This window comes from Camelus ferus, chromosome 1 (assembly GCF_009834535.1).
Source record: "Camelus ferus isolate YT-003-E chromosome 1, BCGSAC_Cfer_1.0, whole genome shotgun sequence".
NCBI classification, from domain to species: Eukaryota; Metazoa; Chordata; class Mammalia; order Artiodactyla; family Camelidae; genus Camelus; species Camelus ferus.
Window position 1 is genome coordinate 99,881,641 of NC_045696.1, and position 27,994 is coordinate 99,909,634.

Consider the following 27,994-nt stretch of genomic DNA (forward strand, 5'->3'; position numbering starts at 1 on the left):
TCTTCAGCATAAATGAATGTATGCTGTGTAATGTTTAATATATATTTGTTATAATAATTATCTGAATTTCTTGGGAACTTTGCTCTTGACGGGGGATTCCAAGCTTGGGGAAGCTTATTTTTGAGGCTGGAAATGCAAAGGAAGCGTGCTGCAGAAAACAATTGGTGTAGTCTAGCTGGCACCAGGTTGCAGCTGCACTCGCCTGCCTGCCGTGCCTGATATGGCTGCTGTCAATGAAGGCAATTGTATGCAGAGCACTGCTGGGCTGTCAGCTGCGGCTCCCGAAGGGCTGGTTGCAGTATTTTGGTGATGTCTGAAGATGCAGGCAGATGTTGGGAGAACAAAGCAACCACACTGAGTAAGGCACCAGAACCACGGCACAAGGTAAGCATATTTAAAATAAATGATAGAAATAAAGAGATTTTCAAAATGGTAAAGCCGTTCTTGGTGTGGAGCATTGGGATTTCTGAAGCTTTTTAATGTTTTCTTAATTCTCCCTGTCAATCTACTTAGTAGCTCCAATCTCCTCCCTCCCCCTCTCTCTCCTTCTCTCTCTCTCTCTCCTTCCACTCCTCTCTCTCTCAGAGACACACACATACACCCTGAAGAACATCGAAATAAATAATTGTTGATATGTCATATGTCTGTAGCGTACAGTTTTCTGCTTGGAATGCCAGTCTCTTTTTCTAGTAACATGGCCTGGAATAAGCCACAACCTCTCAGAATATTTCCTCTATTTTTAGACTCTTTAAAGGGAAAATGCCTTTATGAACTGCCAAAGTTTGCATTATGTATAGCAGATCAGGCAAACGCCAGAAGACAAAGTACAATAAAGACAGATGACTTCAAAGACCACCATTCAACTTAACTTCATCCTACCTGGAGAAAATGTAGAAGGCTGAAAATTAAAAAAAGAACTTCTACATACAAATTAAACTTTTGCTTCTGCCTTGGGCTTTACAATCTACTGATTACGGAATACCTTTTGTCCCGTGGAGTCTGTGCACAGGACTCTAAATTAGGAGTCTTTTTTGTGTCATATCTCAGTGAGTGGGGACCCCTCAAGATATATTTGCTCCAGAACCAGCTTTTTTCAGTTTCACAGATTCTTCTCTGTATCTAGAATTCTTTTCTATGTTTTTTTCTAGTCATTTAAATCAATATCTTTTTAAGTAGGCAGAAAGAGAGAGGGTAAGAAATCTCTTATTAATAGTTAAGAAGCATGATCCAATATACTATTCTTTCGTATTTAAGAAAAAATATCTTAATAGCTATTATTTTTCTGTTTTAAAGTAACAGGAAAGGAAACTTAGACATGTAGATGTGGAACAAAGAATTGCTCATTTGAATGATGCATTACTGACTTTGATTAGCTTTCCTTTTCAGAGAGAGGATGAGTTACATCATCTGATTTTCAGAAGGTGGGAACTGACCCTTACTTTTAAAAATACTGAAGGACTCTTGCATCCCTGTGTTGTGATACTCCACTGAAGTCCTCATTCCCCAAGAGAGGAGGCCATAGCATTACATCTCAATAAGCTGTCTACTGATACGCACATAGTAAACAGTTGATAAATGTCTACTGAAGAATGAATGAAGCACTGCACGTAAAGGGTGGGTTTGAATAAGATAGTAAAGAAATACACTTTGACAGGAAGTCTGCAAAGTGTGGATAATGGCTGTTGAAACTGGAGTTGCCCGTTCCCAGGGAAGAAACATCCAAGTTTGCATTAAGGAGTTGGATATTTTACATTTAGCAATGTAGTTGCAAATCAAATAACTCTGGAAAAGATTTATTTAATCATGATAGTCTCCCCCTATTTGCTTTATTTCATTTGTTTATTTACACCCTGCTCTGTTCCACAGTAAATTTCAGTATGGGAATTTATAAACCCAGGGATAAGATTTATGCATAGAAATGCACACCTTAAGTGCTGCAAGACTGTTAAAAGCGGATTCACATTTTAGCAGATCATACGGTGAGCCTCACTGAATGAAAGAAGTTATTTTTACCACTAAATTGTAGTCCATTTACATATGATTCCCCACCTGTAGTGGTTACTTTTATGACCAGCTATTCATAAATTTGCTGTTAATTATTCTTGTATGATATGGCATGATAGAAACAGCTGAAAACATAAATACACACAATGGTGTTTACATTTCTCAGATTATAATGTCATTAAGACCTCTAGATGCTGCCTTCTCATAAATTAATATTAAGTCCCCTAGTTAATTCCCCACTATGCTGACCAAGCTACTGTTGGACAGGATATGTGGAAATGGGACCCCTTATCCCTTACTGCTGGGAATGTGAATTGGCACAAGCACATTGGAGATCAACTTGGTGATACCAAGATAAAGACCTCCCTATCCCATTAGCCAGCATTTTTACTCCTGGATATATACCTTCAAAAGGACTGTTACACCTGTGCATACGAACCATTGTCTTCCACAATGGAAACACCAAATGTCCATTAAAATGGCAATGGGCAAAAATTGTATTCAATATACTCATAAAATGTAATCACATGCAGTGGCTGAAAACAATGTAATTTTATACATTATTGTCAATTTAAAAAAACCACAATATTAAATGCGTAAAACATGTTTTAGAATTATACCTAAAATAACATTTATATAAATCAAGAAAAACAAGTAATTCTCTCATATTCCATATATATGTATACTTAGTTATATATGTCCATATGTATATATTTATGCATGTATGCATATAATTTCTAGGGACACATTTTTTTACCTTTGTTTTTGTTTTTGTTTTGGTGGGGGGAGGTAATTAGGTTTGTTTATTTATTTATTTATTTTTAATGCAGGTGCTGGGGATTGAACCCAGGACCTCGTGCATACTAAGCACGTGCTCTGCCACTGAGCTATACCCTTCCCCTCCAGGGACACATATTTTCATAGTAAAACCAGAGGCAGAATAACCATTAAGCTAATGAAATATTCCTAAAGCCAGTACTCCCAGTCCTGGTCCTTGGTCCTGTCCCAGATCTGTAGGCTTACATCTTAATCCATTCTGCATTCTCTCCCCAAAGGATGTCATCCAGAGCACATTGCTGACTTTGTTCTGTTTTGGCTTATAACAGGTGGCATTTCTTTTCTCTCACTATCTAGGTTTAAATAAATTGACAGTCTCTCCCTTTGTACTGAGTAAGACAATTTTAGTGAGCCCTTTCAGCCATGAAAATTTAAGTCTAGTATCTAACAGCTAAAGAATTAAATGATAGGGAAGTTCTGAACAATGATGTAACATTGAATGGACAAATCTTCTGAAATAGCTGTGATACATCCTGTGCAAAGGCCACGGGCAGGGCATGATTGCACCAGATTATGATGCAATGTGTTTCCATTTCCTTTTGGCTGAAACTGAAGATAGGGGATATAGAAATTCTTCTTTCAAGGTGGAAGGAGGGGAGAACAAGGACAAGCAAGGCAGGGCATCCTAAGAAGATGAGCACACCCAAGCAGCAGAGCAGCAGGGCACAAGATCAGGAGAGAGAAGCTAGTGGGGAGTTTTGCTGGGAAGGGGCAGACCACTGATTCGAGGTTTTCTGATACTCACTTTCACATCTCATCTTTTGTACTGCAATCCCCACCGCTATCCTCAAGTCTTGGCTTATGTCTGCTGGACAGGCCTACCTTGTACTGTTTAATTTCATGGGATTCAGGGAGCAGAATAAAACACTGATGACAAAATAAATCTGATGCTGCTTGAAAAAGCCAAGGGCTTCATAGCACAGATACAAGAGGACAGTGTGACCATTTTGAGGACTGATAGTGGTCCTGGTGCTCCTCCAGAGGTGGCAAGTGTTAGGAGCAATGGAGTGAGGGCACCTGGAAGGCAGGACCGGAGGTGAGGCTAGCTTGTGGAGGGTGGGAGTCCTTGGTAACAGGCCACTTGAAACGTACCAGAGGTCCCTTAAGGAAGGTTTGTGAGCTTCTCCTTCATGCTTAATTCATTTAGATGTTTATATTTTGTTTCATAATTGGTGCTCTGTTGAAAAATCAAAATTAACTGGTCCATTAGGACCATAACTTAAAATACCATGGTTGATAGTGCTAATAACAACTTAGGTTCTTTGGATCAAAGGTTTTCCAAATGCCCATGACCAACATTAAGAAGTCTGTGAAACACAGAATTTAGATATAAACTACAAATATATTTAAACACCTTTTCTGCAAAATGGTAACAAATAACGGCAGCCCTTTTCAACCTTGAACGTTTCAAAACAACAACAAAAAGAAACATCTCTTTGCCAAATCAGAAGAACCCAAATTTTTGGCTGTCTACAACCTGTGAGCTGGCTTTACAATCTTTCATCATTATCCATGCCTCTTCACACCACTTAACTATTTTTGAAAGTAGACAGTGTTGCTGATAACCCAGTATATCCTTCAGGTTCAACTTTTGCAAATCATGCCACCCAGGGCAATTGACTTTGTGAGCAAAATCTCCACGGTCACTTGGTTAGCTGCATTTAGAAATATGCAGGTTACAGTGGTTTGGTTTGGTTTCTTTTTCCTCCTCAGTACACAATACAGTTAATTATTACCTGTATATTTTGTTTAAATTTGGGAGGTTATTGGAGGTTTGTATTTTCAAATGCTTCTGACTCATTAAATTCAACTAAAAATGAAAATAAAGATGTATTTGTTTGTAAATAGTGGGGAAAACATCCTCTTCTTGTTTGTTATGGGGAGAGAGAGTAGGGAGAAATCTTGAGAAAAAATAAGAATATGGATGTTCAAACATTTTCAAAATACAGAAAAACTTATTTAGAACTATCAGAAGCTTACATGTGATAGAATGTTTTGTCACAGACTCTGGTACAAGAGGGATCGAGAAATTAGAAAAAATAATAGAGTATTTCAGATATAGTCATGAATGAAAAAATATGTATTCCAAGTGATAATTTTTTAAACTTAAGTGGAAATAAGAGCCATAAAAATGAGTGTTGTATATTTTTCTTCCTGGTTGTTATTATTTTGAAATTCTTTCAGCCACCAAGTGGTATTAGGGTTTCTGAGTAGTGTTTACTTTTGATGATAGCTTCGTCTCCCCCTGTTGTTCAAAATGATGAAATACAGCCCTCTGGAAACAGCAAAGCACTCCCTTCCTCTAGACAGACACCTTCTGAAGTTTCCTGCATGCTGTATTTTCTCCCCTTGGTTCAGGAAGAAAAGCTTCTTCTTTTAACCCGACTGCCTTTGAAGAAGGGACTCAGACATCTTCATGGCCTCTAAAGGTAAGAGTGGATATAGGCAGCTAAAAAAATTTTGCTTTTATTATGGCTAAAAATACACAGTTGTAAGGATGTTCTAATCAGTGAGACTGATACTTTAGAACCTGTCACTTAGTGCTTTTGAACACTGGAATTTTTGAATTTTAACTCCAAGGAGCATGTTGTGTTAAATTTTAAAGAAAACCACTCTAGCTGATAGAATGTAAAAGTGAAGACTTGAAACAGTGAAGAAACGAACAATGTTTTCGTTACCATAAATATACACCTAGTGACTTAATAAGAAAAGCAGCATAGCAAAATTGAGAGTAGAAATATTTAATGTCAAACACAAAGACAAGTTGATATTTCAAGTTTAAAGGCATTTGAAGAAAACTTTTCACACGTAAGTTAAAATGTGTAAAAGTATAGCTCAGTATTTTTAAATTTCCCATTTGTTGTTTAAAATATGTGATACAGCCATTTATCATAGAGAATTCAACATTGTTATGGAGAAATTCTAGTAAATGTAACGGACTAGAAGTAAACACATCTGAACTAGCAAAAAATCTTTCAAAATTTCTTTGATGGTAAATTATATATAAAAAGCAAACAGAAACTAATTTAAGCGAGCAGATTAATTAAAGACTTTGCGAGGAGGAACTGGTAGGTTTTCCTCAAATGCCTAAAACTATGTAAATATCATCAGTGTTACTTTAAAGAACTTCTCAAAAGACTAGGGATGTGCTTGTTTTAAGATAATGGGTTGCAATCTCACTAAAAACACTTGTGAAATTATATAAAAATGAAATTATAATGTGTTTTCATTCCATTATCAGAAGAAACCATTAAACTCTAGGCTATAATGAAAAGTTTTAATGTGGAGAATTATGATTAGTATAATTGGTGGAAACCTTTTAACCTAATTGCAAATAGGATAATAGAGCCCACTGATTTAAAATATCCTGAATTAACTTAATGATGCATTCAAAGAAATGTGTATACTTATTTGTTTCCTTTATCAAACTCTGTTTTTTGGATGCTATTCAATTTGGAACAAAGGAAGCAATCTTTTCATTTTTTGTCAACATTTAATGTACCCCAGTCCCTGAGTATCATTGGGAGAGTGCAAACAAATTATAAAATATAGACATGAAACATCAGAATCATGAATTTTAATATATACGTGCTTCATTTCTCTGTCTGAAGACAGACAAACAAAATCTTGACAAGTCCTTTCTTTCATTTAAGATTGACACTAAGACTCAGTCCAAAACACTTCATCGCTTTCTAAGAGCCACAGCAACAACTGTGGCCTGTGAGGTAAAGAGTTGCAGAGTACGTGAAATATTTATAAGCTGGTTATACATTTTTAAAAGAGTAGATAGAAATTCAAAGGAGTTCCTTCTTCATCTGGTGGTCTGAGTCTTTGAAGAAACTTGTGACTAGAAAGCAATATTATGATCAAAATACGATTAATCTTCCAAAAAAGCTACGATGCTCAGTAATCACAAGGACTCAAGACAAAACTTAGAGGTAAAACTTCAGGTGGAAAACTAACACTCTTTCTGCAACCCACTCAAAATACTTAACAGATGAAGTGGGTAAAACATTTGTTAGAGACCCTTTTCTAAAAAAAAAAAAAGTAAAAAAAATGAAGTTTTCTTTGGAATTAGACATCCGGTTTGAGGGGCAAGTCAGGATATCATCATTTCCCGAAAATATTTTTGTGGAGTTTTATTCAAAGATATTTAAAGACATTATTTATAACATCATGATGCTCTCTGACCCATGAGTCTGCACTGGCATTTAGCGTTTTCCCAGGGAATGCAGGCTAACAACATTTTACATTTCGTAGGCAGTTCAGTAAGCATCACTACATCAGCCAGGAGACTGGAGGCCATTAGAACAGAAGTATTTGTGTGGTCTGGAAGTCCCCTGGTTTAGTATAAATAAACATAAATTGAAGAATGGGTTGGTCTCTTAAGTTTGAGAAAAACAAGAGTTTCTAGGATGATCTAAACTGAACAGGAGCTTCAGTTTAGAGCTTCAAAGGCAGTGCTGCTCCGATGTAAGCTGAAACCCCAGAAGAGAAATGATCTCAGCAGTCTCTGACTGAGCCTCTGCTCCCACTAAAGATAGTGGGCATGTTCTGCTCTCGGCCCTGGTGCATTAATGCTTCTGGACCTGCTGCGAAATCTAACAACCTAAAAACCTCAGTCAGGAATATAGAGCCATCCTCCAGAAACTCAACAACCTACCGGATGCATTTTGTCACAGCAAAATAGTTTACAAGATTAAACTGGAGTAGTTTGCTAATCTTTTTAACAATACAATTGACAATGAGAGAGAATCTAATGATCTTCTATCAGCTATTATCAGAAATTAATCCCTACCCATTATTTTTTAATCAAAGGATTACATGTGGACAGTTAAGTGCATAAAAGGCACCAAACTTAAGTTCTATGATTCTTAAAATCAGGATGCACTCATGTAACCACCATGAAGATCAAGACACAGAACATTTCTGGTACCTCACAATGTTCCCTTTTTGATCAATAGCCATGCACCTCCACTCCCAAGATGAACGCCTACTATTTCATCATTATGAACTAGTTTTCCCTAGATCACAATTTGCCTTTGTTTCTCTGAAAGTCAACGACAGCAGTGGTTTTGGCACTAATGCCAAAGAAAGGATGTCTGTTGCCTTGTATTATTTTCCAGTTATTGCCCTAGTGGGCATTAGCTCCTCTCCTAAATCTGACATGGTGATACATAGTCTTCCTCTCAGTTTACCGCTTGGGGTCTCATTCTCAAGAGCAAGAGGAGTTCTAAAGCCTATACCCTTTATGTCTGCCTAGATCTGAGAGAAGCTCAGGATGGGGGCCTTTGGGGAAGCAAACTGTTGTATTATCATCGGTATAGAGCTCTGTGTTAGTGGAGCCAAATGACAAGTTTGCTTCCATGTGGCCCTACCCCTAAAGCATGTCCAAATTCTAAACATCTCAGACCAGTATCATCTTGGGGATCCATCTCCGTCTATTCCTACATCCTTCTGGTTAAATAAGCAAACAGATCATCTGGCAATTAGTGTCCCTCATTAACACCACACGTACACACGACCTTACTGAGCCTATCATTGCTAGAAATAGTCTATGTCAGTGTCCAAAGGCCCACCCCTTGGATGCCTATGTTTCTTCGCCAGTTGTTTTTTTTAAAGTCCTCTTCACGTGCTTATCCAGGCTATCCTTGAATTCTCTTAATGAAGGGAAACTTATAATTTCCAAAAGAAATTCAGTCCTTTCTTCAAATTTAATTTTAGAGGTTTAAAAGATTCATAAGAATACCACCCACCCCCACCACCCACCTACCCCCCCTCCACACACACATTGTGTGGACTTGGTGACAGTGCTAAAGAGAGACCATTCTAATCTATTGTGAATTATATAGATGTCACTCCAGTTTTAATATACATACAGTGAGTCCCTATCCAAATCTTTGTGCAGCTGTTATAAATTTCTTCCTTATATTAATCCAGAACCAGTTTCCTTGTCCCTCCCATTTTTATGTCTTTAAAATAGTCAAGTTACCTGTCTTCATTACAGTCCCTCTACTATTTGAAAACACCTGTCAGGAACCTTGCTCCACCCCTACACTCAATCTAAAACAGCAAAGTGTAAACCAAATGAATGCACATATATGAACTCTTATAATTTGGCTTAATAAAGATGAGAAGTGAAAACAGTGATAGTCTTTTAAAAATATGCATATTGGTATCTAATGAGGGAGATAGCCAAATAGCAGTCATGTGAAAAAAGAAACAGGAAAAATAATAGTAGAAAAGCCGTAAAGTATATTTTTAACAAAGAAGACTTTCGCATGCACCACACATCAGAGCTTATGCATAATAATAAAGTTGTAATGTTGAATGAGCTACAAAGGATTTCATACTGTCAAAATTTTGAGGGTGCTTCTATACCAAATACTGAGAAATCAAAGTTAAATTAGATATTACACTGCTCTTAAGAAACTAATAAATTAGTTATAAGAATCTTATAGTATATATAGAATTAAACCATTAGTTCTCAAAGGATATATCGTCAGACCAGCAGCATTAGTTTACCTGGGAACTTATTAGAAATGCAAATTCTCTAGCCCCACCCCCACCGCAACCACTGAGCCAGCCAGTCTGGAGTGGGCCCAGCCTGTGCGTTTTAACAAGCCCTCTAGGTGGTTCTGGTGCAGGCTAAAGTTAAGAACCACTGAATTAAACATAGCCTTAGCAGCATGATTGATAAAAAGAGAGAAAATCTCCTTGGAAATATAAGGCACCTTCATAATACTTGAGGAAGGGAGGAAAAGCTTGAAAGTCATACTTATGATTCAGAACCGATTTCTAAGGCTCTCCTTTTATGAGTGGAGAATGTCTAGTTTCTTTTACCATCACTTTTCCTTTTGTGGTTTATAATCTTCCAGCTCTTTGAATAGAAGTTTAACTTGCCTTCAAAAAAATGTATCTTTTTAAAATCATGTATTTTGCCCAAGTTACCCAACTTTTTCTCACAACCACCTCTGGTAGTCTTCCACATTCCTCTTCCTTGCTCTGAAGGAAAGGGCACTAAAGGGAAAGGCAGCAGCAGACATCCTACCGTCGGAATTAAGAAGTAACAAAGATTATAAGACAAACTAAATAAAATGGCCTAACTTTAAATATGGGCTGGGATTTTCATTCTGTTGCAGATGCACAGAACCAGAGAAGAGGTCTGCCCAGTTTTCTTCCCGGAGCTCCAGACCCAGACCATGGCGTTCATGTCTCACCGTCCAATTCAGGGAACTTAGTGTGGCAGCCGGGTCTCCCTCCACCAGGCAGTCTCCCTCCTGGTCTGGAATATTTAAGCCAGGTGACTTTCTCTATTTCTATGAACTGTTTCCCCTTAAAATGAATACAACTGTGGTTTCTTGCCTTTTGATCAAGATTGAAGAACTTCAACAAATAACTTACTGAGGTCAGAAAAGCATTATAAATCATGAAATTCTAAAATGTGTATTTTACTTATTTCCATTGATTGAGAAGAAGCTTATGTGTTCCTATATGACCATTTCTATTTGCCTTATTTATTCGACAGAGTGAGGAGACTAAACCTTTTTGATTGAGCTGTTTAGCACATGCATCCCTCTTCTGCTCATTGCTCAAGGTGTCAGCAAATTTATCCTGGAGGAATTGTCTAAAATGTCTAGTCACCTACAGCTATTAAAGAATATTTATTGAGTACCTGCTACAATCAAGGTATATAAATGGCATAAAACCTAGTCCTTCTCACCCAAACATTCTGCAACCTCACAGGCAAAGACAAAAAATGTTGACAAAAAGTGCGAGGCTGGGTATGAGAGCCAGATGAGCACACAGTTTTAATTTGTGCAGGTGTACAGAGTAGAGCAAGGTTGTTAAGGATCAAAGTACTCAGGAGAGACTTCTGCAATGAGTACAGTTCATCATCGTCAGCTGAATCTCAAAATGTGGTTGGAAATCCAAGAGAAAGCCAGTTATCAAGGTAGCATTATTGTCTCCTTATACTGTTGCATCTCCGGGCCAATTTGCTCAGAAGATAGTTATTATTATTAGATCCAGCCACTGTTCGGTTCCTTAGAGGGTAAGCAATGATTCAAGCCTTATAATAAATAATCAAGAAATATCATCATCTGAATTCTAGGGCACATAAAAAGCAACCGATAGTTACGTACATTCTTGTTGCTTTTGTATTTATCCTACAAAAGATTAGAAACACACTTACACTAATATTGAGATGTCAGCACATCTGCTGCAATTTTCAGCTTGTTTGGCATTCTTTCAAACTATAAAGTCTATCTCCTTTATCAAAATCAAATCTCTGTGTTAATTCCCTGAAGGTACAAGAGATTTTGGTTATGCCTGATAGGGTTTAAGCTGCATGCAGCATATGTTCCTGGGAAAATGTTTATAATTGCAGATGCCGTCTCCAGAAACCCACTGGCAGACAAATGTACTTTAGAGACTGGAGAGCTCAGGGAGATATGTAAAAGAGCTGGAAAAGCTAACCTACCATCTTCCATCTGCAGAAAGGATCAGCTGTAATAGCTGACTAGAGTTGATTAACTGCTGCAAGCTGTTTGGGACTGTTGTCAGACAAGGTTTTGCCAAGTATAAAAGTGATATACCAGTGCCAGAGGGCTGAGGTTTGATAACCACATATGGTCATCACATATTCTTCTTCCATCCATGAATGATGACACACCCGGAGCCAGATGCTTGACACAAATACATGTTTTTCACATTCGGTAGATAGAGATATGAACCCATTGGCTTCCGTTCTAAAATGAAGTCAATTTTCCAAAAATATACCTTTGGTAATCTTTTTTTTTTTTCAGGAAACAAAAATATGCCACAAAATTGGTAACTATTTTACTTCAAAGGGAGACAATTTACAATCTTCATACTAACAGAACACTTACTTGCTTTAAAGTGGTGCATACAGAACAGGATGAATGAGCCTTTTGAAGTTTAATTCTACTTGTTTGTAAGAAACATATATAAAGAATTCTGTGTGCTAACTTTTATCTAAAATCCCACAAGATTAAATAAAATTATGAGCATGTGAAAATAGTATATGCTTCAATATACAAACACAAAACTATTCAATAAATATCCTTCTAAATTAAAAAAACAATGTAAAATTTTTTTGAATTATTCTCTTTTAATCAAGACTATCCAATGACTATTGAAAATTGTGTTCCCATTAACAATTTGAAAATAAACCCCTAGGTGAGGGGAGGGAGGTGTTTGTGTATACATATATATACATACACATATGTATATGTGTATACATATATGTTGTTCATGTAGGTTAAGCCTAAGAATAAAACCAATACATTCTCTTTCCAGATTGGATTAACATATTCATAATAGTCAATAACATTTTATCTCATAAGCATCAAAGGATAACGATTATAACTTAGTCACCTATAGGGGAGAGTTTTGAGTTAAAATCTACAAAGACACATGTAAAGACCTCATTTATTTTTAAGTACTTATATTAAATGGAATCACTGACACTTGTAAACCTGATAAATTATATATAAGAATTGATTCTTGGCTACATATTCAAGGCTGTCATTAGGTGTCCATTCTACAGCTTTCGTACTTGAGGAGGGCTTCAGTTGCCCTAATGCTCAAATACATGATGCAGTCTATTTAAAGTTTGCAAAAATTCCTAGTCCATCAATTAATAGCAAAAGATGAAAAGGGCTCTTTTGGACCATGGTTTAGAAGTGACCCAGGGGGACTCAAAGGAAATTACAAAAATAACCAAAAACAAGACCCTCAAATCCAGGAGGTTTTCCCACACAGAGAGAGCAAATCAAATGTTATTACAGAGGATGGGTGAGTTTGAGAGTAAATAGGGAGGCAAGGTACTCAAAGTCCCATAGTATCACTTAAGAATTGTTTCTCCCAGGTCCTAAGGTTACTTTAGTGATGCTGGTACAGCAGAGCAGAAAGCATGTCAAAGTCGGTGGCATCCCTGCCTGGGTCAAATCCCAGCCTAACCATTTACAGGCTCTGTGATCTTAAGCAAACTTCTTTCTCTCTCTGGGATTGTCTCCTCACACACTAAATGTAATGATACCTAACTCTCTGAGTGTGTGTGAGGATTAAATCAGACACCGTCAAAATACCTAGCACAGTGACTACCTCAGTAAACAGCCTCTATTGTTAGATATTAGAAAGGTACAATTTCTCTTTTCAACTAATAGTCTCTAAATTTCAAGATGGAATCTTGATCCATGATACAAATATTCAAAGTTCCTCAACTGAAACCTGAGTTTCGCCCCCGTATTTCTTCTCCATCCCTAAGTTACTCCCACATGGATCCATGGCTAAAAATCGTGGAAGTCCTTATTGAAGCTTACTACTCCTCTTTTCTCTTGACTCTCCATTTTCCTCAAAAGAGGAGAACAGAGCTAACAACACTACACTACAAAAGACCAATTCTAACTTTTTTTAAAAAGCCTTTGTCATGGTTGTTAAAATATGTTTTAGAATATCTTAAATCGTAAATTACTTTTGAAAAAAAATTTTTTTTGTGAATCTTAAAAAGGAGGCCACATGCACAGTTTTATCAATAATGACTTATATAGAAGAAATGATACCATGAAGAAATAATATAAATGAAGGAAATAAGGTAACCATATTTTCAGGGTTTGTGATGCTTAACCAATACCAAATATTGGTAATGACTACTTCCCTTTACCAGTTACCAGTGAATTTATTATTTGTGAAGGGAGAATAAAGTGAAGAAAATTTTAAGGCAAAACAGAAAATGAAGCATTAAAAAAGACAATAATCAGCACTGTGTTCAGTGTTCATGATTTCATCTTAGTGAATCTTTAAGAACTAAATATCAAAACTAAAATCTACACAAACAAAATTCATTCTAAGAACATATTTTAAATAGTCCCTTTAAAAGACAATTTGTATTCTATACTTTTTTAATATAGTCATTTCTCAACTGTCTGTGGATACTTTATCTCTGTAAATTGATTTTATTTCTAATTACACAGGTAAATTTTAATACATCATGCATTTAGTGGCTTAACTCTTATTCTGCTTAAACTGGAATTTTGTTGGCATGAGCAGGGTTTCTGGGGGGTTTTGTTGTTGTTTTTTGTTTTGTTTGTTTTTTGCAGTCCAAAGGAAGGTGTGAAGGAGAAAAATTTAAAGTCTAGACTTTTTCAGATTTAACAAAGACAGCTCATCACCGTGAGCAGCGAGTTACTGCATGACATAGTGAAAGCGGAGCTAGGTAGGGCTGAGAGAAGCTAGGCATCAGATCATTGTTGTCTTTTGTTGTTACTGTTTCATTTCTTAAAAAGAGAGAGAGAGATCTAAAACCTTACAGGCATTCTTATTCAGAGATTGTTTTAAAATATCTGCAAAGATATTGTTTCCAAGAGCTGCTCTTTTATCGCATTACAACAGAAAAAACACAGAGCTAACCACAGTTTCTGTTCTTATTCTGGGCAATTCTGTCTTGAAATTTTCAGGGTTCTTGTACTTTTTAAAAATTTTTACTTGAATAAAAATCATATTATCTTCTTTTTCATTATAAAATGTGAGCAGTTTTCAATCATTCTTTAATAGAGAACATGGAAATCACCTAACTTCATGTAGTCTAGTAAACAGGTTAATAGCTGCAAAGGTTTTCAAAGAACTGTGATGTAACACCTTTTATTTCCTTTATGTCATCCTTTAACAGTTAGACCTGATAATTATACACCAGCAGGTGGAACTTCTTGGAAGTAAGTATATTATATTTTGTAATTATTAAAACTGTCAAAAACATTTTAAGTTGCAGAAGTTTCTCTACATCTAAATATTTTATAAACAATAAAGTTAAATGTTTAGGCTAAAATTGGATCAAAAAGAGGTCTCTTTTTTAAAATAAATATTGAATTATATATTTCAATATATACTTCAATATATTTAGTCTGATATAGATAAATCTAAAAGCATTAAACTTTCTAAGTCTTTGATGATATTGTCACTAGGAATCTAACATTATTTTTCAGTTTTAAGGTAATAAAAGATATTTGATCATTTCCATGGCTGCTAATAATTTAAATTTTCTTAATAATTTCAGACATAGAAGTCAAGGTTGAGACTAGCAAAAACTCATCAAAACAATTTACTGTTTTATCATATTGTCAGTGACTCATTAAATAGGCAAATCATTTAACAATACACACATTTACAATGATGACTAACTGAATTCAAATTATTCAAGAGTTTTTTATCCTTAATATTCTATGTTATTCCTAAGATATATCAAAATTGTAATAAATAGATAGCATGCATCTGTAAATATAGTACCAAATAGAGATTTTAGACAAAATCATTACTCTATGAGTTGTCCCAGTAAATTCCATAGATATGGCTATATTGATAGATTTAATATAATCAATAATATACTAAACCTATAATGTTAATTAAATATATAAGTGATATACATGATAGAACTATTATTTGAGTGTTAGATTCTAATTTGTAGCATTGCTTCCCTAATTAAAAAGTGTTACCACATGTTTCCAAGTAGGTCATACATCTGGAGTCAAAATTTATTAATTGCATAGCTTTGTTCTCAGAGTTTACCTTGATTTCTATGTCTAAATTCTCAAAATTTAGAGCATGGAAGTAGATTGATGTGAAGAAGATACCAAATACTTAGTAACTGATAAGTCACTCTGTTTTCTTTTAATAACACTGCCCATTTTACTCGTATAAAGATTTGATACTAAGCAGAAGTATTATTTTGATAATTGGTGGTTTTTAATTTTTTTTTCTTGTTTTCCTCCATTAGTGATACTTGGCACTGAGACCTGCAACAAATACGAGATTAAAAACAGCTTAGGACAAAGAATTTACTTTGCAGTGGAGGAAAGCATCTGCTTCAACCGTGCTTTCTGCTCTACGCTGCGCTCTTGCACACTGAAGATCACCGACAACTCAGGCCGAGAGGTCATCACAGTCAACAGGCCCTTGAGGTGTAACAGCTGCTGGTGCCCTTGCTACCTACAAGAGGTTAGTCATCGGCTCTGGGCATGCTTTTATTTCTACACGTTTGGAAAGTTCAGCAATTCTTTAATAAATGGCATTCATCTGGAGATATGGAGCAATTAACCTTTCAACTGGTTGAATTAATACATTGCTCCTTTAGGATCAGAACAGTTTAAGGAGTTGGTGATTCACTAAAATTTTTTCCTTTCCAACCAAAGACTAGAGTGGCTTCCGTGATGTTAATTGGTGAAGACAGCTCATGCCCTGTGTAAACAAGACACATCCTCCTGAATTTCTATTCTAGCCACATAATTGTATCTCTGAGTTCTACCACTAAGCAAATCTACCCTTTGTCTTCTCTTACTGAGGCAAAGTTCAGGAAGTGCTGAGTGATACTAAACTCTTCTAAGATATTCTCTGGATTGGATATTATTTTTGATAACAGAATCTCACATTCCCTTCACCATTTACGATAAACTTCAAGGCTTAGCAAAGACTATGTTATTGTTCTGGAGAGAATCATTTAATTATTTTATTTTAATATATAATGGATTTTCATCACTGTTTAATATGATAACTTTCATTGACAAAATGCAGTTAAGTTGATATGGGGCGTTTACTTTGATGTCACTGATATCATGGCACCTCTATGAGTTAGAACAGGTTTTACTGTTCGCATTTTTCAGCTGAGGAAACTGGGGCTTAGAGAGCAGTGGTGACTTACCTATGATCACACATCTAGGAATGATCATACATGGGACTTGATCCAGGCGTCCTTATTCAAGCCCAAGTTTCTCTGTTGAGGACTTATGTATAAATATTCTACTTAGCACAATGGGAAATAAATATTAATATGGAAGGAGATTAATTAGGGAAGTTGCTAACAGTATATACTGAAGCTAGTTTTTCAACTATTTATAGGCACTTCCCTGGCTAAGTGACAGGATGGCTAAGGTACTCACATATGGAGCCCAAGAATTTTCTTCCTCCTCCTGAGGATACCCAAGATCTAATATGCCTCAAGAGACTATAATCAGTATAGTCCAGAATATATGCCCCTTTGAAAATTTCTGATAATTGACGTTTTATTTCAAGGTAGCCCAGTGTCATATAAATTAAATATAAGAGGTATCCTAACACTGACTAGTATTTTTTAATTTGGTCAAAATCAAATCAATTACCTTAAAAGTGATCCCAGAACAAATCCATATAATTCTAAGCAGTCTGGTTGAAACCACCTTTGTCTATCCAAGGATACTACGGACATGCACATAAGACTATGAACTTTATTAAATAAGAAAAGACTACAGGAGATCAGATGATGGAGAACTGGTTTGATTTAAAAGCAAACATTTTTTATTATTTTCACCCACCTCTAGGTTATTTTATAAAGTATTTGATTTGGCTACACAAATATTTTGACATACAATATGATGGACAATAAAGGAATTGGGGATGCTTAACATCCTAAATTATCTGAGAAGTGCAAATCAAAACTATAATGAGATAACACCTCACACTGGTCAGAATGGCCATCATTAAAAAGTTCACAAACAATGAATGCTGGAGAGGGTATGGAGAAAGGGGAACCCTCCTATACTGATGGTGGAAATGTAGTTTAGTGCAGTCACTGTGGAAAACAATACGGAGATTTCTTAAAAAACTAAAAATAGAGTTACTTTATGATACAGAAATCCCACTCCTGGGCATATATTCAGAGAAAACTCCAATTCAGAAAGATATATGCACCCCAATGTTCATAGCAGCACTATTTACAATAGCTAAGATATGGAAGAAAACTAGATGTCCATTGACAGATGATTGGATAAAGAAGTAGTGGTATATATATATATATATATATATATATATATATATATATAAAATGAAATACTACTCAGCCATAAAAAGAGTGAAATAATGCCATTTGCAGCAACATGGATGGACCTAGCAATTATCATACTAAGTGAAGTAAGTTAGAAGGAGAAAGACACATGTATTATATGATACTACTTACTGGGGAATCTAAAAAAATGATACAAATGAACTTATTTACAAAACAGAAACAGACTCACAGAAGTAGAAAACAAAATTATGGTTACCAAAGGGTAAAGAGGTGGGGAGGGATAAATTAGGAGTTTTGGATTAGCAGATACAAACTACTATATATAAAATAGATAAACAACAAGTTCCTACTGTATAGCACAGGGAACTATGTTCAATATCCTAAAATAACCTATAATGAAAAAGTATATATGTATATCAGAACCAATATGCTGTACACCAGAAGCTAACACAACATTGTAAATCAACCGTACTTCAAATAAAAAAAAAAGAAATTAGGGGAATGAAGGGTAATGGGGCAAAATACTGAACTCAGGCCTGGAAATGCAATTGTTACTCTTTAACACTTTGGACGAAGTGAAACAGAAATCAAATTGGTGTGTAATGACTGTAACTCTGCAAGAAGCATTTGTTTTTTATTGAACACAGAAAGGCTAGAAGTTGACAATCTGAAGAGAAAAAAAATCATGAATGCTTAATAATTGGTAAGTGAGGATTAAAATTAGATATGTGTTTCAACAACAACAGAAAGGGAGTGGATATGAAGTACCTTATAGGAAATAGCTTCAATGCTCAACCAGCTATTGTACTTGGAACAAAAATGGCAAAGCTAGTGTCCCAGAATCAGAAGACAGCTCTGGGATAAGTTCTCCTTAGGAAAGTAAGATCAAAGACGTGGACTTTTAGCACACAATACTGAACTTGTATCGATACAGTGCATATCTTTGTTTCTATAAATCATGAAAAAACCAGAACGTAGAAGCAGATATTTAGTCTATTTTGTAGAGTACAAAAATAATTTCATAATAGTATCCTGTTTAGAATTTGACACTATAGTAAAATTAAAATACAATAACCTTAGAAAATCTTACTTTATTATTATCTCTTCTTACAGTTAGAAATCCAAGCCCCTCCTGGTACTATAGTTGGTTATGTTGCACAGAAGTGGGACCCCTTTCTGCCTAAATTCACAATTCAAAATGCAAACAAAGAAGATATTTTGAAAATTGTTGGTCCTTGTGCGACATGTGGCTGTTTTGGCGATGTGGATTTTGAGGTATGATTGACAAAACAAAGGAAGTTTTCACTTAGGTCCTGATTTTTTGCAACATAATTCAATTTTTTTAAAGTTCAAATCATAATATATGTCTGAAATAAATTTAGAAAATAATATACTTGTGAAATAATGTAGTAAGTCCATATTGTACCTGGCAATAATAACTCATAATTCCAGCAATACTAAGTCCAAAAATTTTTTTAAAACATACCACAAAAATTTGATTGATGTGGCATTACAGTTCTTATGGCATAAAGCAAATACATATAGTTTAGAATCATCTAAATTACATCTTTCCTGTATCCCTGTTGGGAACATATCCCAGTTCTGGTATCATGTCAGGAGCACACTACATCAAAATATCACCAATTTAAAATCCATGTTCATAAGATTTGCTAACTTCACTTTGTGAAACAATCTATTCTCGTATAAAACATATTTGTGTAAATTGGATGTTTAAAAACAAAAACTACTTCCAAATTCAATGTGTAAGAATATGAACTATCTTTAAAAACTTTTCCTAGAAATATGTCTTAGACAGAGGAGACAGTCTAATTTCACATGTATATTTCTTCTTCATTTATTCACTCCATTCATTCATGCCTATCCTACCTAGGACCTTCAGTCTGCAGGACTTCAGGGAACACTATTCATCTAGAATACAATGTGCATTTAGCAAATGAGCTGTCCTAACTCCAGCCCACTCGAAAGAGACTTGGCATGGCTTTCCTAAGAATAAAAGATAAAAATATGTCCTGTGATTGAAGAGAACTTGAGTTTTAGTATTCATGGTATAGGGATGTCCTAAATAATTTCTCTATTTTCTATTTTCTACCTCCATACAGAAAGTGAAAGTTTATAATGAATCACTTTCAACCTTTTGAATGGGAAACAGGGCAAGCAAATGAGTAGTTGATAAAGTTTAATTGTAGACTCCTTCTAGCTGAACTAGACTTTTCATGTCAGATTAGTCTGAATTCCCCATGCGATACATTAGCCCAGAGGATTTTTAAGTGAAAAATAGAACTTAGGGTTAGTTATAAAGGAATGACCTAGTAAACGTCTGAGTGTAATAGAAAAATGAGATTAAGCAATGACTGGTGATATTTAAACGTGTTAATAATTATAAACTCAGCAATAAAAATTTATATCTAGAAATTAATTTCTTTTAAAAATTCTTCCTAAAATCTTTCTCAAAAATACTCTTTTTTTCTTTTCTTTCTTTCTTTCTTTTTTTTAAATGAAGAATTCTGGTTTAAAATCTGGACTTCAGGTAAAGGAATTACTAACATGGTTAGACCATATAATTGAGACTATGCACCTGCTGCCATCTTGTGGTAGCTTCGCCTTAATTATTTATTGTTATTAAATTCTCAATCTGCATAAAAAAGAAAAAAAAAGGAATTATGATGGATTCAAAAAAAATGTCAGAAAAGCAAAACTCCTAAAGAGTAAACTGGGAAGTTAAATCTTCACAACTATGCTTATATGAAGGATTGAATAACACCGAATTATCATTTAAAGATGATGAATAAAATAATTCCTATCTCTCATGAAGTAAACATACAAAGTAAGTAAAACCTTCAGTTTCACCTTCAAATTAACAACGTCTTATATTCTCTTTAAAGGTGAAAACTATTAACGAAAAGCTTACAATTGGAAAGATTTCAAAGTACTGGTCGGGCTTTGTAAATGACGTTTTCACCAATGCTGACAACTTCGGAATTCACGTTCCTGCAGATCTAGATGTCACAGTCAAAGCATCGATGATTGGTGCCTGTTTTCTCTTTGTAAGTATGGTCTTAAGGAATATAGGTGGTTTATTTCCTTCCTTTTCAGTTGTTAATTAGCCAATCCCATTTTACACATCGTTTACCCTAAGAGTGAGTTTTATGCACAGAATGCTAGTTTGGGACTACCAATCTTCAGAAGCCAGAATGTAGGAGCCTGCATTTCTTTTGGCAGCCCTCCTCCAGTGGTTCCCCACCCACTCTTTCTCAAGGATTGATACCCCATCCACATCCTAACTCACCATTTCTCAAAACCTGAATTACTCTTCTCTTTCAATTTTTAGACTTTTGGCTTATTTTCACTTCCACTGAAAAAATATGTAAACATCAAAGCCACATTATTTATCCTGGGTCAAGTTTAGGACGGTTTCATTGCTTACCAATGCATTAGGTGATACTCAGAATGAGAAAAGAGCAGTTTTCTTGTCTTTTCAATATATACATAGATACTTGAGTCCACAGGGATGAGTTAATACGTATTAGTTTCCATTATTAAAAGATATGTGAACAAAAAATACTGCAAACCATATCAGTAAACGAAGAATGCTGAAGCCATCAAGTCATCAGCGGCTGCCGCCACCCCCCAGTGAAGACAAGCCTGCAGCCCAGACTCTGCAGCCACTCACAATGGTGCACCCTGAGGGGACTCAGAATAAGAAAGGACAGGATACTGGCCCTAGATAGCTAGGTGCTTATCAAAGGAATGAATTCAATGAGCCCAAATGTTTGCTCCCTCCCATACATAGAAAAGCACTAAATTCATTAACTTGAGATGTCTGGTTTTCTTCAGTTAACAAGTAATCTTTTAATGCTCCAACTACCTGGTCTTTGTTGTAAAATTCCTGTGTATCCTAGCTCCTCCCCTACCTCTTTGGAGCAGTTTCTCGGAACAATCATCCCAGCTTAAGTCCTCCCGCCAGATAAAACGTAACTCTCAACTTCCAGGCTGTGCATTTATTTCAGTCGACAGATATCATGTCTTTGTCCTTTCTTTCCAACTTACGGTTTCACTAAAAACATTTTCTTCTAGATTGGTTGTAGAAGTCAAATCATACCTGTGCCAAATCTTGGCCTGCTTTTCTCTGTTTCTGACTTTCCCTCTAATATCTCCCTCATTGCTTACCGTTTTCAGTGCTCTCACCAAAATTCACGGAATTTTAAAATAAACCTACATTCCTCCTCTCATATTTTGTTACTCTTCCGGGTTTTAGGATCCTAAATCTTACGGTTATATTCATAAGTGCTGCTGTGGGGGAAAAGAAGTGGCTCTATTCACTATTCTCTTCTAAAGATCCTTGGGAATTATATTAACTAAAAATAATCCCCTAGTGATACCACTGATGAATACTTAGAGTTTAATTAACAATATATTTTGGTACTTTTTTCCCCAGAAGCTTTAGAGAAGTTATTTTAACTTACTGGTTCCCTCTCACTGGTAGAGGTAGAATTAATTTATGTAGAGTGCTAGGTCTTTGTCCTGTCTAAGCAGTCACCCTCCATTCCCATTTTCATCTACAAATCCAACCTGTCCAGGCAATCTTGCCAGCCACCTAATACTTCTTCAATTCCCCATTCTCCTTATGTGCCTGATGGGGCTTTTCACCTGCCACTTCCTGCTCACCTTTTCTATTTTTGGACCATTCTGCATTTCAGCATCAAACATGTAGGCTCTCTCAAATGCAAGCATGCACACACACACAAACATGCCCTTTTCTCAAAACCTTAACTTGGCCTTTCTGGTTAAGCCCCTTACTTAATTTTATATTTTAAAAAATGATCTTTAACCTGCCCTACTGACCTATTTATGTAATACGCTGATGGCAAAAATGGACACTGTCAACAATTTCCTATGACTATCAATTGAAGAAGCCCTGATGTAGATAACATCCCAATCATCCAAAAAGATAACTTTTTAACTCCAGTGTCTGAGGGAGAAACACACTCACTGAGACTATCAGACGGCTCCTATCCTTTTTTTCCCTCCCTGTTTACCATATTATTATAAAATATTTGCACTTTTCTTTGCCAATATAGCTTTTAGGACAATTTCTCACCAAGAATCATGTTTTCATTTTTAAATGCTGTCTCCATTTTATTACCGTGTGGTGAGAGATCTTCAGAAAGCCACTGGCATGAGGATATTCCCTGAACTAAATCACAAAATTCACAAGTATAACAAAATTTTTGGTCTCTTCTTGTCTGAGTTCACCATTGAACAACGCACAGCTCTGACCCCTCCCCCACAAGTTCCCTCTGGTAGAGTTTTCAGTACCTCCTCAGATGACTGCCTGGTTACTGACCACAAAGTCCAAAACGATATGTCTAACTCTTGCTCAAAGGTCAGTGTCTATTACAACTTCCCACGCTGACCCAGACTACTCCGTAATTGAATTCTAAAACATCTTGATCACCCCATATTTTGACTGATACCATGCTGATTCAGATGAGGCTTCCGAGTTACTTGCACTCTGAAAATTAGACATGTGTCACGAAGCTCGAACTTTATGATTTTTCTCCTACTGATAAATCACATGTTCCTGGAGCACCACTGGGAAACAAAATTGCCTTATGTAATCAAAGCTTACATGTGAGACTCTTGATCTTAATTGTTGCCTCTTTGTAAATTCACTCATATCCCACTTATTTATTTGTAGGATTTTATGTTCTTTGAACATTCACTGGCTGGATTATAACAAGCAAGATGACAAAAACAATAAAATATGCAGAACATATTTCAGTAAGTAAAAGACAAGTTTAAATGATCTCTTTCCCTTTGAAGATGTCCATATTTGACGCTGTCTAATTCTTTTTCATTTTCTTCTAGAAATCCCTTGGGCTCTGGATTTCATTTCTGAATGGTCTGAGTATTAGATTTTTTTTTTTGGTAACAAAATGTTAATTATTATATTTATTAAAGCATAATGTAATGAAGCAATTATCTGGTTGTGAATGCATGATAGTTAAAGACGCAATGACTGGCCCCAGCACAGTGTTGCTTTGAGAGATGAGCATTCTTTCTTTTTATCCTTTGAAGTTATTGCATAGTAAGCATGAAAGATGAGAGCTAAGGCTTGCAGCATCATTGATGAAAATTCAATGTTTAGAAAGCACTTTGAAGTTTTTCTGTTACTAGGGCTGCTTGCTGATCAAAAGGACTGGACTTCTAAAGTATTTTTTTCATAGTCTTTTTTACTGTTTATTAATCTTATTACAGTGAGACGTTTTTACGTTATACTGGAAAAGTTAAAAGTTGGGTAAATAATATGTTTAAAAATGAGACGCAAGATAGACGAAATCAATTTGTTCTAGTGGCAAAAGGCATGCTTACCTTCTATAAGGAAGCTAATATTTACAAATCAAAGCATGCTTTAAATGCATACCTGTGCTAGAGATTTAAATAAGCATATTAATAGACTTCTAAGTTGGTAAAAGCAGTGGATAGAGTAGAAACTTTATCTATTTGCAGAAAAAGTTCATTCCAAAAAGGATCTAAGGCTCTGAAAAAATGGACAACTCCCAGGACTTAAAAACAAGCAAACAAAAACAAACAAACCTTAATACATGAGGCAAATGCAGAAGTCAGGAAACTGCCAATTCACTTAATTAATGCCTTCCATCCTAATGTTTTCAGAGTCGTCCAGATTATTACATCTAGTTATCCGCACATTCCCCAAGTCCATAAAAGAGGAAAATTTCTTTTTGTGAATAACAATAATCCCTCTCCTCTTTTCAAAATGAGGAAACAAATTTGTTTTAAGCAAAGCACCATGTAGGCTCTACTTTAGAATTACACAAATACTACCCAAATCTCCATCCACAAATAAGGTGTTTAAAGAATCTCCAGATAATCGCCCACTTATTAAAGGGAATGTGTTCCAAGCCTCTGTCACTTAGTTCTTTGGAATTAGGAATTTATCATCTGGAAATAATCTTGTATGTGGTAGTTAAGTTCCTCAGATAGCCCACATCAGTTTGGTTCTGGGTTCTGGATTAAGGGTTTTGACTGGGTAAGATGAAGGGAAAAGAGTCTTTCCTCTATTTTCTGGTTCAGTTTCCTTTAGCATTCTTCATCCTTACTTGACACCTTTCTGAATGCCTTTCTGGAAGGGAACAGAAGTCCTATGTGCTGTGATAGACGTCACCCTGAGCCTGGCTCTGCCGTGTGCTAGCCGTGCATCCATAAACCGAGCATGGAGTCTTTCTGAACCTCCTCAGGCTTCCAGTATGTTACCTTGCAGAGCTTTGTGATGCTTTAGGGGAGTGAAGCTTTTCCTCTATTTCCTCTTTATCTTACTTTATCTTACTAACGTGTGTGTGATTTATGGTCATTTACAACCAGCTAAAGGAAATGGCAGTTTTTAAGCTGATGCTTATTAACCAATAAAATGGGGAGAATAGCTAACATTTTCTGCAGGCTTATTACAAGCTAGACATTAGGCTTGCTATGAATTCTTGGTGGGAGAGCAAAATGAAATGAAAATAAAGAAGAATCAGGCAGTATGTTGAAGACTGCCTGGCAACCCATCCTTCCCCCTCCCCACCCTGTACTCCATGTCCCAAATTTTCTCCCTAAAGATGATCCTGCTTTCATAGCTTCTTCTTGTCCTTTACTTTGATTTCTAAAACGAAAGATTTTTTTGTAATTGCTGTCACAGCAGCAGCAGTTGAAACTTTCACAGTGGGGTAAAGATGAGAGAAAGAAAACACCATTTGTAAATACAGTCTTCTAATGACAAACTTTTGGATTTAGGAAACAAAATTCAAATAGCCTAAAACAAAAGAAAAGAGCTACTTGATACCTACATCTCATGGAGACTTCCCAAGTATGAAAATCCTTCTGAGAACATGGCACTCATTTTAAAGTTGGCTGTATTAACTAAAGACCTGCTATGGTATTTGCTCCTGCATTGGCACATACGACAAATTAGAACCCATCCTTTCTCCCCTTCTTCATGAAAGGTGAAACTTATCTTTAAATGTCTTCCATGCACCACCTTTACTACCAAACATGAGCCCATGAAAGACTAGCAAGACTCTTGCTACTCAGTGAACATTTTAATGAAAAGAATGCAGGTCTAGAATGAGATGGGTCCTCTACGCATCAATCACTGCCTTTCCTTGGCCCACTGTGTTCTCAGAACAGAGGTTCCAACTCTGTTTCCTCTGAAATATATTGGCAAAGTCTTGACAAGATGCAAATGCCTCTCTTTCTTTCTTTCTTTCCTTCTTTCTTTCATTATTTTAACAAATACATATTTACTCTTAATATGCCAAAAAATAGAGTCGCCCCCCCACCTCTTATGGAGCTTACAGTTTAGTTAAAGAGACAGCTACTGATCCAATAATGACACAAGCAAAACTTAGATTTCACAGATGAGAAGTGTTTACAGAAGGTAGACAAGGTCTTAAGTAAGGTAGGGGTATGTGGCTTGGTCAGGGAGTGAGAGAATGATGGTGGATTTAATATGTGAAGAATAATTCAGAGCAGAAGGAAGAATATTTTAGGCTGAGGTACTAACATTTACAAAAGTATCTCTGATGGAGGAAGAGGGAGACATGACAATCTCAAGTGACTTCAAGAAGGCCAATGACTAAAGTTCAGACAATGAAGAAGAATGTGGTACAAGATGAGGATGAATGGGGTCTGTAGGCCATGGTAAAGATTTTACACTCTGTCCTATTAGCAAAGCATCTGATATAATGTTGTAAGGATAGAGTTGACTGATGAAAGATTAGATTGGTGAGAGGGCTGGAGAGGATGCTCGTGGACCAATTAGTGTTCCTAAAGTAGTTTAGGTGACAGCGAATGGTAGCTTGGATTAATGTGGCACTCATAAAAGGAGAGAAGTGGGCAGATTCAAGATACTCTTAGGAGGTAAAATCACCATTACTTGATGCTGGGTTGAAAATGGAGATTCAAAGGAGAAAGGGCATGTCTGGCCTACACCATTTAGTGACAGACAAACTATGAGAAGGGGATCTGGTTTAGGGGATCTGGTTTGGTGGTAAAAAAAGAACATGGATTCAGTTTTAAGCACATTAAACTTGTATTGCCTTTAAGTTTTCCAAAAGGGCATGTCAAATGGGCAGATGGGCATGTTTTCATCTAGTGAGTTTATGAAAAATATAATATGGATCCACAGAGATTTGAATAATCTCTGGTTTACTTCAAAGATGTCCATAACAAATATTTTTAAACATGCATGGACAATGAATTCATTCATTAATCTAAATAATATTTTATGGAATTCCTTCTATGCACTAGGCACTCTATCAGGCAGTGGAGATGTTATGCTAAGTGACCATATTGTAAAGATGCCTTCAACAAATATTTGTGAAGTTCATACTATGTGCTAGGTACCTATGTCAGCAATAAGTTGCAGCAGTGACCAAAGCAACAAGGTACCTGCCCTCGTAGAGCTTACATCCTAATACAGATAAATAAACCCACAGATAACAAAAATATCAGGTAAGCAAAGGTGATCACAAATACTGATAAAGATTCTATCATTTACTACCTAAAACAACTGAATATATTGCTTGCTCAGGCAAGGGAGAGCTGAGCTTGTAAGACACAGTTTAAAAGAAAAGAAGAGAACTTATTAGGGTTTTGGAAAAGTGTAGAGTTTGGAAGTTGGAGTGTGGACTTTAGCTATGGAAACATGTTTACTAGAGTAAGACTGTGCTGACTGGCTGACTGTCAGAAATCTATCTGTTCACTGGATGGAAGCCGTTGCTGATTATCTGATTTTCAGGGGTCGATTGCATGGGATGTAGCTGATTTTCTCTCAGAAGAGTGTGCAGTTTGTAATCAATCACTGACTGACGACAGTCTGATACAGGCACACCTCATTTATTGCACTTCACTTTATCACACTTCAGAGATACTGCACTTTTTACAAATTGAAGTTACGTGGCCACCCTGCATGGAGTCAGTCTACAACAGCATTTCCAACAGCATTTGCTCAACTCATTCTCTGTGTCACATTTTGGTAATTCTTGTAATAGTCCAAACATTTCATTATTATGATATTTGTTGTGGTGACCTGTGATCAGTGTTGATGTTACCATTATACTTGTTTTGGGGGCACTATGAACAAGGCCTTTATAAGGAGGTGAATTTAATTGATAAATACTGTTTGTGCTCTGACTGCTCCACCAACCAGCTGTTCCCCCATCTCTCTCTTTCTCTCTCCTTGGGCCTTCTTATTCCCTGAGACACAATAGTATTGAAATTAGGCCAACTAATAATCCT

The 27,994-nt window shown here is 36.0% G+C and overlaps 1 protein-coding gene across 1 annotated transcript; it reads left to right on the top strand.

The window, feature by feature from the left end:
- The first annotated feature begins 96 nt into the window (after positions 1-96).
- PLSCR5 (phospholipid scramblase family member 5) lies at positions 97-27,990 on the top strand. Its single transcript, XM_014552174.2, has 9 exons — positions 97-384; positions 5,200-5,270; positions 9,984-10,144; positions 14,534-14,576; positions 15,635-15,855; positions 18,788-18,949; positions 20,578-20,739; positions 23,394-23,476; positions 23,564-27,990. Exons 2-8 carry the CDS (start codon positions 5,258-5,260, stop codon positions 23,430-23,432), a joined length of 801 nt encoding a protein of 266 aa, XP_014407660.1. The 5' UTR covers positions 97-384; positions 5,200-5,257; the 3' UTR covers positions 23,433-23,476; positions 23,564-27,990.
- The last annotated feature ends 4 nt before the right edge of the window (positions 27,991-27,994 follow it).

What these genes read in the sequence shown, in the direction of transcription:
- PLSCR5 (XM_014552174.2), top strand. An exon ending in GTCTGGAATATTTAAGCCAG is followed by an intron (nt 10,145 to 14,533) that starts GTGACTTTCTCT and finishes ATCCTTTAACAG; the next exon opens with TTAGACCTGATAATTATACA. An exon ending in GCCCTTGCTACCTACAAGAG is followed by an intron (nt 15,856 to 18,787) that starts GTTAGTCATCGG and finishes CTCTTCTTACAG; the next exon opens with TTAGAAATCCAAGCCCCTCC.